Source organism: Daphnia carinata, chromosome 5 (genome assembly GCF_022539665.2).
Source record: "Daphnia carinata strain CSIRO-1 chromosome 5, CSIRO_AGI_Dcar_HiC_V3, whole genome shotgun sequence".
NCBI lineage: Eukaryota > Metazoa > Arthropoda > Branchiopoda > Diplostraca > Daphniidae > Daphnia > Daphnia carinata.
This window is the reverse complement of record NC_081335.1, coordinates 1863155-1875271: the sequence shown is the minus strand read 5'-3', so window position 1 is coordinate 1875271 and position 12117 is coordinate 1863155. Positions and strand designations below refer to the sequence as shown.

The following is a 12117-nucleotide window of genomic DNA, read 5'->3' as shown; positions in this document are numbered from 1 at the left end:
CGGGAGATAGACGCGTGTAATACATAATTCGCTGTTCTTGCCGCATGCGCCCATGTCTTTTTGTGAGTTGTGTTCACTTCGACAATCACTCCTCCCTTTAAAGCAAAGTAAAACTCGGACCCGCCATGATTTATCTCTGTTAATTACAGTTTTGACTGGCTCTCATCGTCCCTTCTATTTTTTTTTTTTCCCCCTTCGTTCGTGCTATTTTATTATACATTCTTTGTATGGCTAGCTTAAAAAAAAAAAAAAAAAAAAAAAAAAGTACGCTTATATTTTGCCATGCTAATGTAACCCAATCTTTCTTTCTCAATTTGCCCTGCAGGTCCTAATGGCTGCCCGAGAAGGAGAGGTCGCCAGACTTATACGCGCTACCAGACGTTGGAATTGGAGAAAGAGTTCCACTTTAACCACTACTTGACGCGGCGGAGGCGGATCGAAATCGCCCACGCCTTGTGCCTGACTGAGCGCCAGATCAAGATCTGGTTCCAGAACCGGCGCATGAAGCTGAAGAAAGAGCTGAGAGCCGTGAAGGAGATCAACGAGCAGGCGCGTCGCGAGCGCGAGGAGCAAGAGAGCTCGATCCGCAACAGCGGCAACGATCACCACGGCGACGGCAAGAGCAAGCACCAGCACCATCACGCTTCTTCGTCGCATCACCAGCAGCAACAGCAGCATCAACAGCACGGACAGCAAGACAGGAGCCATCACGTTCATCATCACGATCTGCTGCAGGCCGCCGCTTCGGCCAACTACGCCGCCGACATCAGCAAAATGGCCGCCAAGAGCCTCACATAAGAGCTTTTTTTTCAAATAGCCCAGGTGACAACAACAAAACATTCACATAATATCGCCATTGAAACAAAAACAAAAAAAGAGATAAGGCGGCCAACCACTAGCCGATTATTATTATTATTATTATTATATATATTTTTTTTTTTTTTTTTTTTTTTTTTTGGTGAACTACTTCCGTTTCAATCCAATACCCTCACGCATACGTATACTCTATGACACCACTCCCAGTGAAGTTATTATTTGATACTCTTTGATGACCACCTCGCGAAAGAAGCAAATGCGCCAACATTTCTGCACCTCCCAGTCCACCCACTTTTTTTTTTTTTTTTCATTTGACATTTTTCTTTTTTTCATAATAACTATTTCCCCCATTTTTTTTTTTATGTGTATGTGGTACACATTTATATTTCTTTTTTTTTTTTTTCGTTTCTTTTGACCAACCAAAAGAACGACCGTCGAACGCACACAGAAAGAAAAAAAAAAAAAAGGGACGGTAATAATTGCTTTGCCGGAACCGCATTTGTGGGCGGAACCGATTTTTCTTTTTTGTTTCTTCTTGAAGCGCCGCATAATCGAAGTGGTGAGCTCTCGTTCCCTCCATACTGTTACCACAAAATTTTTCTTCTCTTTTTTTTTTCTTTTTTCCGAGCCTCATCAACACCTGGAGTCGCCCATTTTGAACATTAAGGAAAAAAAAAAAAAGAAGAAGAAGAAGAAGAAGAAGAAAATGAGCGGCTTCATTGCGGCGCATCCTGTCGCTTTTATTTCCGTTTCTCCAGCAGGGAGCCTAGATCAAATCCGCCGGCTTAATGTTATAATCTAAAAAAGAAAAGAAGAAGAAATTCCAAAGGCAAAAAAGTGGGGGGAAAACACACGAAAAGAAGATAACTAATGCGACTTGTATGCACCAACGCCATCTGAAAAAAAAAGGAGCTCTTCCCGAAAAAAACCACAGACACGATAAGAAAATAAGAAAAGAACTTTGAACTGCATTTTACTACAAAAGCCCTCGGCCTTCTTCTTCTTTTTCTTCTTTTTTTCTTTCGTAATGTAATCTACATCTCTCAGTTCATTTGACTCCCCTCCACCAATTTCTATTACTGCTACCTTCCTCTCTCTCTCCCCCCCTTCTTTCTCCGTTGGAAACAAATGGCCACCACCACTACCAGTTCTTTTCTTTCTATTCACGGTCGGACAGAGACACATCCATCACCATTTGTTGTGGGCGAAAAGAAGATTTTTTGTTTTGTTCGTCCGTCTCCCCGATGCCGTTCCAGGCCGTTTGATCCATCTCCTTCTTTTGTCTCTTCTCAACATGACTCCCGATGGACTGCCTATACTACACCCCCCCCCCACTCTCTCCCCCCGGAAAAGAGAGGAAGACAAAGAAAACAGAAGAAAAAAAAAGTGAAGAGGAACGTGAGCATGTATACACACGCGTTTGGATTCCACTCCTCCATTTCTACACACTCTACTCCGGTTCCAATCAGCAATTTGATTATCGATGATGAGATGGCTCGAGATGATTGTGTGTGAAGCCATCCGCGAAACGCGCACAAACGGCCTCGTACATATATATATATATATATACACACCACTCTACTGCTATGCAGTGCTACACGTCCAGTCACAACAAACCCCCGCGGAGGATCGCTTGTGTACGTAGAATGATTGGTTGGCTCACCGTCGGCCAATGGCCGTCTCTGGTTCAGTCGTTCGGGGGCGCCTGCAAGTATGGACCGGTGTTCATCGCGTGTACCAATGCCATTGACCTTTATTTTTATTTTATTTTATTTTTTTTCTTTCCCCACTCTTTTTTTCTGTCCATTTTCTGTTCTCTTGACAAGTTTCGGGAAAAGCGCAGCAATCGCTTTGAAATTGTTGAAACGATTGTTGGCGTTCTGTGGGTGATTTTCATATTTTTTTTGGGGTGCGTGCGAGCGTTATGTTTCAAAAGAGTTTTTTCTACGTCAACTCGGCGATTGGGCAAAGGCCAAAGTTCGTCATGAAAAAAAAAAATATCGGGAATCCCGATAGAAGCCCCATCTAACCGAGTCAATCCGAGAAGAAAAGCAAAGATCACGATCGAAGAAAATAATGTCCAACTAAACAGGGAATTTTTTACACGCAAAATACGTAAATTGAAAACAAATTTTTATTTTTTTTTTTAGTGGTTGGCCCGTCCTCTCCCCCGTCTCTCTTAAGCACTTATATACGTAATGTTCTGATCTGTGTTTGGTGCGAAACTATGAATACGTAAAAAGAAAAATGTAGTCATCACAAATTAAGCCGAATGCGCGATGATGGCGATTTCAGGAGCTTCGTGATCCTGTTAGTTTTTTTGTTTTGTTTTTTTTTGGGTGAGGCATTTTGTTGAAAACTGGGAAGAGCGGAACATTTCCGCGAAAATTGATGAACTTATTATACGTAAAAGAAAAGAAAAAACATTGTTGTTTAAACTTTGTTTTTTTTTTTTGGTTGTTGAGGAAACCCTTTTTTTTTTTTTACACTTTTTATTTTTCTATCCTGATCCGGGATGGGAAAACAAAAAAAGAAACAAGACAAAAGAGAAAACAAAGATACATGGAACAGAAATACGTACGTAAAAAATGCATTTGTACAACCGCTGTTGTTTTCTTTTTTGTGTTTCGAGTTCTTTTTTTGGGGGGCGCATTTTATTATTATTATTATGATGATGATGATGATTATAATCGCTAACATTTGTTGTGTTTTGTCCGTGTGTGTGTGTGTGGGTGCGTTTCGCCGTCGTCGTGTGTCCGTCTTGTTATGTATCCTCGTCCGTGTGGATGTTTGAAATTATTATTCGTGAGCGTGCTGACCGTGTGGATGTCCCGCAATGCGTTCGATTTCTCTCTCCTCCATTTCTTTTATAACTGGATCGCGTGTAGTAGCCGATCAGCCGGTTTTTTTTTTTTTTTTTTATTCTTTCCTGATCGGCGCACATTTTTTTTTGTGGAGGGTCAATTTTCATGCGGGGAATCGATGAAGGGGCGTTGCAATTCGGGGGAGGGTTGGAATTAAAATCAACTTTAATTGCGCTTTAATCTTGAAAGAAGGTCTTACAAAGCGGTGAAAGGCGAGGGACGAATGGAACGAAGAAAATGGTTTAAAATTGAAACACAAAAACACACATTAATTTGTTTTTATTTCCTTCATTTTTTTTAATTATGTTTTTTTAAATCTTTTATTGACGCGAGTCCGTGCGGAAGCTTTTCATGTTTTCATCCGTCGTTTCCGTGTCTCACTTGGCTGGCCTTCGTATCATTTTTTACAGCTATTGAGCCATTCCCATCCGCCCATTTCACTCTCGTCAATCGCCACTTTCTCGCAACACCCTTCTCTATATATTATTAGTATTATTATACATATAGATCCTTCAAACTGTTCAGTGGGAATATCTCCTCATTTTCCAGTATATCTACAGTAAAAAAAACTAAAAAAAAAACAACTAAAGTTTAGCAATGCGCTTGTGATAGGCCAACAAACAAACCCGCACACGAAACATTTTTGAACTGCCCTCCGGTTCACCTAAAATCTCCTTTCACCCATCATCTTTATCTTGTAGCCACTTCAGTATTGTTTTATCTACGTTTTTTTATTTGATTTTTTTTTTTTTTATTCAACCCTTCACGTTGGGCTTCGTTCGCTTTACACGCGCCACAAACAGGCCGTTCGATTGCGTAACCGATGCCGTCACGTTTCTAACGTATCTCCTTTTCGGGAGTTCCGTGATTCCTTCGAAAAGTTTTAATTCTTTCACGAAAAAAACAAACAAAACAAACAAAAGCAATTTACCCTCCCCTCTTGAAGAAAGAAATCCTGCGAGTATACGTCATTGTGATTGTGTACTACGATTGTGCGCCCATTTATGTCTTCACTTTTTTTCGCCCTTCACTTGAATTTTTGGTCCCGATGATTCCAATTTTTCATCGTGAAAAAAACAAAACCGCCATGACAAACAAAGCAAAACGTTATCCCCCTCCTCCTCTTTTTGACGATTGATGATAATAACGCAAATACGTAAAACATTCGAGACCGATACCAAAGGTCTCGAGCCAGTTATTAAAATTAGACAACCAAAAAGAAAACGATAATACGTACATTGATGATCGTCCGTGATGATCAAGTGAACAAGTGTTTAACCCATTTAATTCTCTTTGTTTTTTTTTTTTGTTTTTTTTAATTTTTTTCTTTGAATGAATTTGAATTGTTCTCCTATAATCGTCGCAACCCAACACAAATGCAGGCTAAAAAGAAACGAAAATACGTAAAACATTGAGATCAATACTCGAGAGTATCTTATAGCCTTATAAAGGTGTTTTTTTTTAACCCTTTTTTAAAATTCTAATTCCTTTTGCAATTGAGTTTTTTGTTGTGTTTAATTTTTTTTTTTTCGGTAGGTTCTTGTTGTTCGCTCCCCCGGGTGATTGATTTTGTCTTGGTATGAATCGCACTTAACGTGTATTTGTTTTGTTTTTTAAGATTGGGGGGGAAAGCATTTAGAGGCCAATGCAGGACTTTTGTACTATCGAAGCGTCCGAGCTTTTTTTTTTTTCATTCAACTTAAACCAGCAAGGGTTTTGTGTTTCTTGACTTTTCTAGGAATATCTGATCGTGTTATGAATGCTTGTTGAATGACAATTTTTCTTGGGTTGTTTTTCATTTCGGCGTTTTTCTAAATTAGGAAATCGTCCGAATGATGAATTATTTTTTCTTTTCAATCGAAACCTCATCACGTCTGTTTTTTTTTTGTTTTTGTTTTTTTTTTTGTTTGTTTGTTAAAGAACAAGTTTTCGATAGTGCGTCTGTTTCTCTTTGCGTGAATGCGTTATCCGGATGATTTTTGAATTTTAAATTTAGAAGAAAACGAAAAACCTCTCCCGGCCGAATTAAATTGTCATCGTTGCTTTTTAGACATTCTTTCAACTCTTTACTTATTATTATTTTTTTTTTTTTTTTTGGTTCTCCTTTTTTCTTCCTGACTTGTCTCTCTGCGCGTTCGTCAGACGCACCGCTTCTCACGTAGCTGGTTGTCTAAACGGAGAAGAGAAAGGGAGAAAAAAGTGGAGGATCTCTTGAAGAGAAAAAGAGAAACGATGACCCCCCACGCAGGCAGCTTTTTTTTTTTTTTTTTCTTTCTAGACAAACAAAAAATGAGAAAAGAAAAAAAAAAAAAAGACTAATATAGTGTGTTTTTGTCTTTATATAGTTACACTTGATGTTGACTCGTTATGTCCTCCCCAAACCCCCACTATCTTTTTTTTTTTTTAAAGGAAATTTCGTAATTTCTCTATTTTGAAAAAAAAAAAAATCCGTATTACTCTCTTCGCTGATGTAAACATTTTTTTTTTCGTTTCAAAGAGCACCGGCCCGACATCGTTTATTTTAACATGCTGAAACGATAGGAAAAAAAAAAGAAATTGATTAGCAATTATGCCGTTCAACTCTGAAACAACAGCAGTTGTTGGGCTTACACAAACGCGTTTTCCATTTTCAATACCCTCCAATGTTTTTCCACCACAATACCGGTTCCAGTTAAAACAGAGAAGATATACAAAGAAAAACCGATCGAAGAAAATGCATAGCTAGTTGGGAGATCTTTTTTTTTTTTTTTTTTGTTTTAGCTATATCCTATTATTGTTATAATTTAGGCTCTTCCGTACAATCACAACTGACACAATCCTCTCCCCGTGTGCAATAAGGAAAACAAAAAATTTTTTTAACCCATTAAAAAAGAAACAAGAAACCAACTCCCAAAGAAACAAAAAAAAAGTAGCGAATCCAATTTTCTTTTTATTTTTCCTTTTTTGTTTTTAATTACAAAATAAAATAAAAAATAGGAAGAAAATACGAAAAAAAAAAAATAACACGTTAAGTATGTACAGAAAGATTTGTTTCTTTTTTGTTTGCGGTCGTGTGTGTGCGTGTGTTGTTGTTTTCAGGAACCTGAGTTTAAAAGACAATTTCGTTTTTTTTCTGTTCCGTACACAGTGAGATTTTTTATATGGAGCTGACCTTTTTTTTTCTCACCTTCATTTCGTTTTATCGAAAACTGGGAACGATTTTTAATTTAATTTTTATTATTAGTATCATTTCTAATATTTAAAAATGAAATTCAAATTCAGATCCCCGTTTCCCCTTCTCTGTCCTATTCTATTTCTACTCAGAAAATCAAGTATCGTGTGTGTGCCCCCTCCGCTCGCTTATTGTATCTTTATATTTTACATGGTTACGTTTTATTATAAGTTTTTCCCCCCATCTTTTTTTTGCTGGCTCAGTGAACGTGTTATTTCTCTATTCTCTTACACGTATATTAATAAGCTCATTTTCCCCTTTCCTCCTTCATCTTCTCGTTTTTTTTTTTTATTATGATTAATTCATTCGTTCATTTCAAAAATAATTCACGCCGACTCCGCCCCCTGTCTCCCAATCTCCGCCATGCACATCTCTTATTTTTTTTTTTTTTATCTTGAACATTTTTGACGTCTCGACTTGTGTGTGTGTGTGTGTGTGTTTTCTTTAACGATTATTATAATTATTACCAACGATTTTTATTTTTTTGGACATCCAAAAACGTTACGACAAAACAATCCCCCCCCCTCCGCTCCATCACGTGTTACGTAAAGTAAAAACGAAATTTATCGGTCGTGAAAAATTTTGTTTCTGTGTCTCTTTCTATCCAAAATTCTCCCGGGACGATTTTTTTTCACACGCGCATAACGTACACACCTCACTCTTGTCTCGGACTTTCGGGAGAAAAATTTTGCAATTGAGAGATGAAGACGCGATATGACGCCGATTTTTTTTTTTCTGACGCAAAAGATTTCCCTTTTTTTTTTTTTTTTTTTTTTGTAAGAAACAAATCTGTTTTTCTTGAAATCTCTCTCTCTCTCTCTCTCTATCTTGTCTTATCCCTCACACGCGCGCCATTTTTTTTTTTACGTTTGTTGTTGTTTCGGTGTCGACACTTGTAGTAATTCTTTCTCTCTCCCTCTATCTCTCTCTCTCTCTACTTTTTAACTGCCCTTTTTTTCCGTATATTTTTTTTTTCTTTTTTTTAGTTTGAATTTTTTTTTCTTTCGAGACAAAAAATATATAAACAATGTGGGAAAAATGATCATTTCTTGTTTCCGTGCACCACGCATATAAACATACATGTAAAAAAAAAAAAAAAAAAAAAAAAAAAAAAGCACAAAACTCGTTTAACTAGCACCGGCACGCACTCACATCCGTTCTTGTAGAAAAAAAAAGAGAAGGAAACGGGCTTCTTACTTGTTGTAGAGAACATTTTCTTTTCCTTTTGAAGCGCATACAATAGATGCCGTTCAAAGAATAAGAAACTAGTTTACCTCTATACGTAGTGTGGTTGGTAATTGAACGCATTCAGCGTTGATGCACTGCCGAGACAAGCGGACAGCTTGTACACTTTCCTCTCTTTAAAAAAAGAAAACCTATTAACAGTAGTTCGTACGCACCAAACAACAGCCAATAGCTGTGCCATTGAACGACCGTCATCTTGCCACTCATTGCCGCCATTGCTATTATTGGACTATACAAATGGAGTGCGTTACGTACAGGGAACAAGACCTAACGTTCGATTTGCAGTCTGTGTAAAAGCGCAGCCTTGTACATAAAAAAGAACGGAGTCGTGATGGCAAATCCTGTTCTGTCTGTTTCCGATCGAAGCACACCGATGGCCTTCGAAGGAGAAATTTATGGCACAAGAGAAGAAGGAATTGGATATGCGGCCGTGTGTCTACCCGACGGCCAATATAACTGAACATTTGAACGAGAAAGAAGAAAAAAAAAACTATTGGATTAAAAAACAAGATGGTAGAATGAAAAGGAAGAAGAAAACTGTAAGACAGCTGTGCCCAGAAAACTATATTAAAACGCCAACTGCTAGACGACGACTGCTGATGTTCCAAACGACATGTCTTCCGATACAATCTCCACTGCTTGCAACTTGTGCTACTTAAGTTCTATCGCCAACATTAATGCATCAGAAGGCAGTTAAAGTACAGACCGTTTGATGCGCATACTAGGAAACATTGCAGGCGAATCAAACATATCTTCGCGAGTGATGGTTGGATGAAGGCATCGCGCAGATGATGTAAGAGGGCAAGCGCAAGAAAACAAAAAGGAAAGGATCTTTTCTTTTTTTGTTTTGCTTTGCCTGTTTATGTAGCATCTACTGTATGCAACGCATACACGTACCGTGTGTTATACAGTAAAAGCTTTTTAGCCGGCCGGAGGAAAGAAGACGGTCGGAATCAGCTGTGCAGCATAAGAGATGTGTGTTCCGGGCCTTTTTCCCCGTCACATCTATAGAGCTACACACAAGAGTAGTATGAAATATGCATGCGAAACTCGTCGAGGGAATGGAACTATATGACCCATAGACTAAAGGAGGAAAGGGAGCAATATACCATGCTACGTGAGAGAGAGCAAAGCAAAGGATTTCCATATTCAATGTAATCAAACCGATCGGCTCTGGAAAAAGAGAAAAAAAAAAGACGGAAGGGACGCCTGCGCTGTGTGAGGATCCAGAGTCTAGAAGAAGCAAGAAAAAAAAAAAGAAGGATCGGGTCTCAGATGCTGGGCAAAAAATCAGAAAGCTTAACACAAGACGGAAAATAGAAGAAAAAAAAAAGATTTGTACTCTTGCTCAAGCTCTCAAGAGGATTGTGGATGAAGACGGAGAACGAAGAGATTTCTTGTTTCTCGACGGCCGTCGTAAATTTTTGGCACGACGACGACATGATCCCTCCGCTTTTTTTGTGCGCGTGGTGAGTTGCCCTCCCAGGCCAAAGCGTAAGGCTAAACGAGGATTTTTTCCTTTCGATTATAAATCTCTTTGAAACTGATGACGGTGTCGCGCTCCAGTTGATCTGAGACTGGCCTCCGCTTAAATTTAATTATTATTTAGATATAAATAGAGATTGAGTGCTAGTAATAATAGTATACTATAGTATTACTGCAGTAGTTTCAGTTTGAAATGGCTCAGTTGTGTGCAGTTTGTTTGAATTGTGGCACATTAAAACACAACGTTGTCCTGGATGTGGCTTAACTCTCCTGACGTTAGATGGCATCACTCTACCGCCATCCAATCAACATTTTATTTGTTTTTTTTTTCTCCCTGTAAAAAAAAGGAAATATTTTCTTTTTTTTTCTTTTTCTATCCTCTTCCCTCCGATTGGAATGCTTGATTAAAGCGTGCCAGCGTGACCCCCGCACCGCGACGCGGGGCCTTAATCGAAAATGAATGTGTTCGCGATCCATTGACCCTTATTGTGTTTCCACTGCGCCGTGCCAGATGAGAACATTTCTCTCTCCGTTTGTTCAGTTTTCATCTCGTCCCCCGAGTTTATAAATTTCTAAACGGCGCATGTTCTAAAACGCGATCAATGTAATAGGACTAACAACAATTTTTTTTTTTTACTTGCCGACAACGAGATTAATCACAAACTTTCCGTTTCAAACGATCAACTCAATCATCTTTTATCGTCTTTTTACTAACAATCAACCCTCGCCATACCGAGAAACGTACTACGCTTTTATGTTACACAGTCTGTTTAGTTTTCCGTCTTGTGTTAGTGTGTGGGGGAGGGCGGAGTGAGTTAAGAGATGACAGAAGAACCACACGGACGTGAACAACTTGGAATAGAAAGAAAAAGAAGAAGAAGAAGAAAAAAACGGAGTCTGACAGCAGAGAGCAAATGAATTATTTCAAAACGTTGGCCCGGATGACTTCTGGCGCGCCGCTTATCCGCAAGGAAGGAGCTTCTCATTTCTGCCAGTTTCCTGCACCAGAAAGCAATGCACGCCCCACCGACGACGACAACCGGTACATATGATGGTACACATATATACCGCCCATGAAACTGTGCGTCTTTTTCGTTTTCTTCCGTCTCTTTCTATCCAGCCAGCCATGGATGGATATGCTTGACTCCTCGCGTCTCGTCCTACACGTATATATACTACTCGGCCGTAGATCTATTCCGGCCCATTGAATTACACCAGTTCAAGTCGAAGAAACAGAGGAAAGAAAAAAAGAAAACTAGAAGTCAGCGTCCAATTTTAGCTTTTTGCTCGAATGCCGTTGGCTCCTGTTCCATCTCCGCCCACAGTTCCCCTTCGACATAGTATATATATACAGCGCCAGACGTAAGATATATAGCAGAACATGGAAGAAGAAACGATCGATAATGTTACATGCCCGCCATGTTGTTTTTAGAAGAAGAAGAAAAAGGAAGAGAGAAAAAAATAAAGCGGAAAAGTCAGGAAGATCTTGCCAAAGGCCAATGTTCTTACTGATAGGCTCGGCGGACTTGTGTCTGTAATAGAGGGCACTTGGTTATATACATATAAACCTTATAGTGTAGTATGGTACTAGTATATATAGCCTACTTTTAGTCTATGACGACGTATATGTCTCCCCCCCCCCTCTTGTTATTATGTATCATGTTCTTCTTTTTATTTTATTTTTTTTTTGAAAGAACCAATCCGAAAACTATGGTAACTATCAATATATTCCGCTGGGAGATTTTGATGCTGTGTAATCCACACTGTTGCTAGCTGCTATTATTAGTAGTATCACGATTATTATTGTTATTATTATTACCAACCTTCCGAAAAGGTGTTGACTGTTGACTTTAGGAGAACATGAGGAGCCATAAAAGAAGAAGAAGAAAAAAGAGATGAAGTAAACCGCGCGCCATATAGTTTGGGTGGTATGTATATAGCGTATCTATTTATCCATATACACGTAATGTAACATCTATTTTCGTTTTTTGTTATTGCTTTCTAGATGATTCATTATACGATCCATCATAAATGGGGAGGAACTTTTGGAATGGGCTATGATTCGTCACTGGCCAACCTCTTCGTTCCCCTTTCAAGCTGGCTAAGTGGCCATCCAGCTTCTGGGTATATCTGTAAACCTACGGTAATAGACGTATAACGTCTATAAATCTATAACTGTTATAGGTAAACGCATATTTCTTTATTTTATTTTTTTTAAACAGTCAAAAACAACCGACGCGCCAAATGATTACTAAAATCAGGATAGCAAAAATATTTAATTGATCATTTCACAAGTCGTTATCCATCATTTTTGATGGCCGTCGTCCGTCGCGTGCCACTAGATAATACCCACATAGACCGGAGTGGGGCACGTAAAGTATTATACGTAAGATGTTTCTTTTTTTGCCTTTTTTTTTTAGAGTTTGTCTATGTGTGCCGTATATTTTATTAACGAGCAGCCATTCGAATTACATTATATAGGCTATATAGCACGAG

At 38.7% G+C, this 12117-nt stretch overlaps 1 protein-coding gene across 3 annotated transcripts in view; it reads left to right on the top strand.

The window, feature by feature from the left end:
- LOC130696774 (homeobox protein abdominal-A homolog) overlaps positions 1 to 1138 on the top strand; it is a 33654-nt gene extending 32516 nt beyond the window's left edge. For all 3 annotated transcript variants that reach the window (XM_059495429.1, XM_059495430.1, XM_059495431.1), the window contains one exon: positions 326 to 1138. In XM_059495429.1, the coding sequence (XP_059351412.1) occupies positions 326 to 798 (473 nt within the window). In that variant the 3' untranslated portion in view covers positions 799 to 1138. The remainder of the gene's footprint in view (positions 1 to 325) is intronic.
- The last annotated feature ends 10979 nt before the right edge of the window (positions 1139 to 12117 follow it).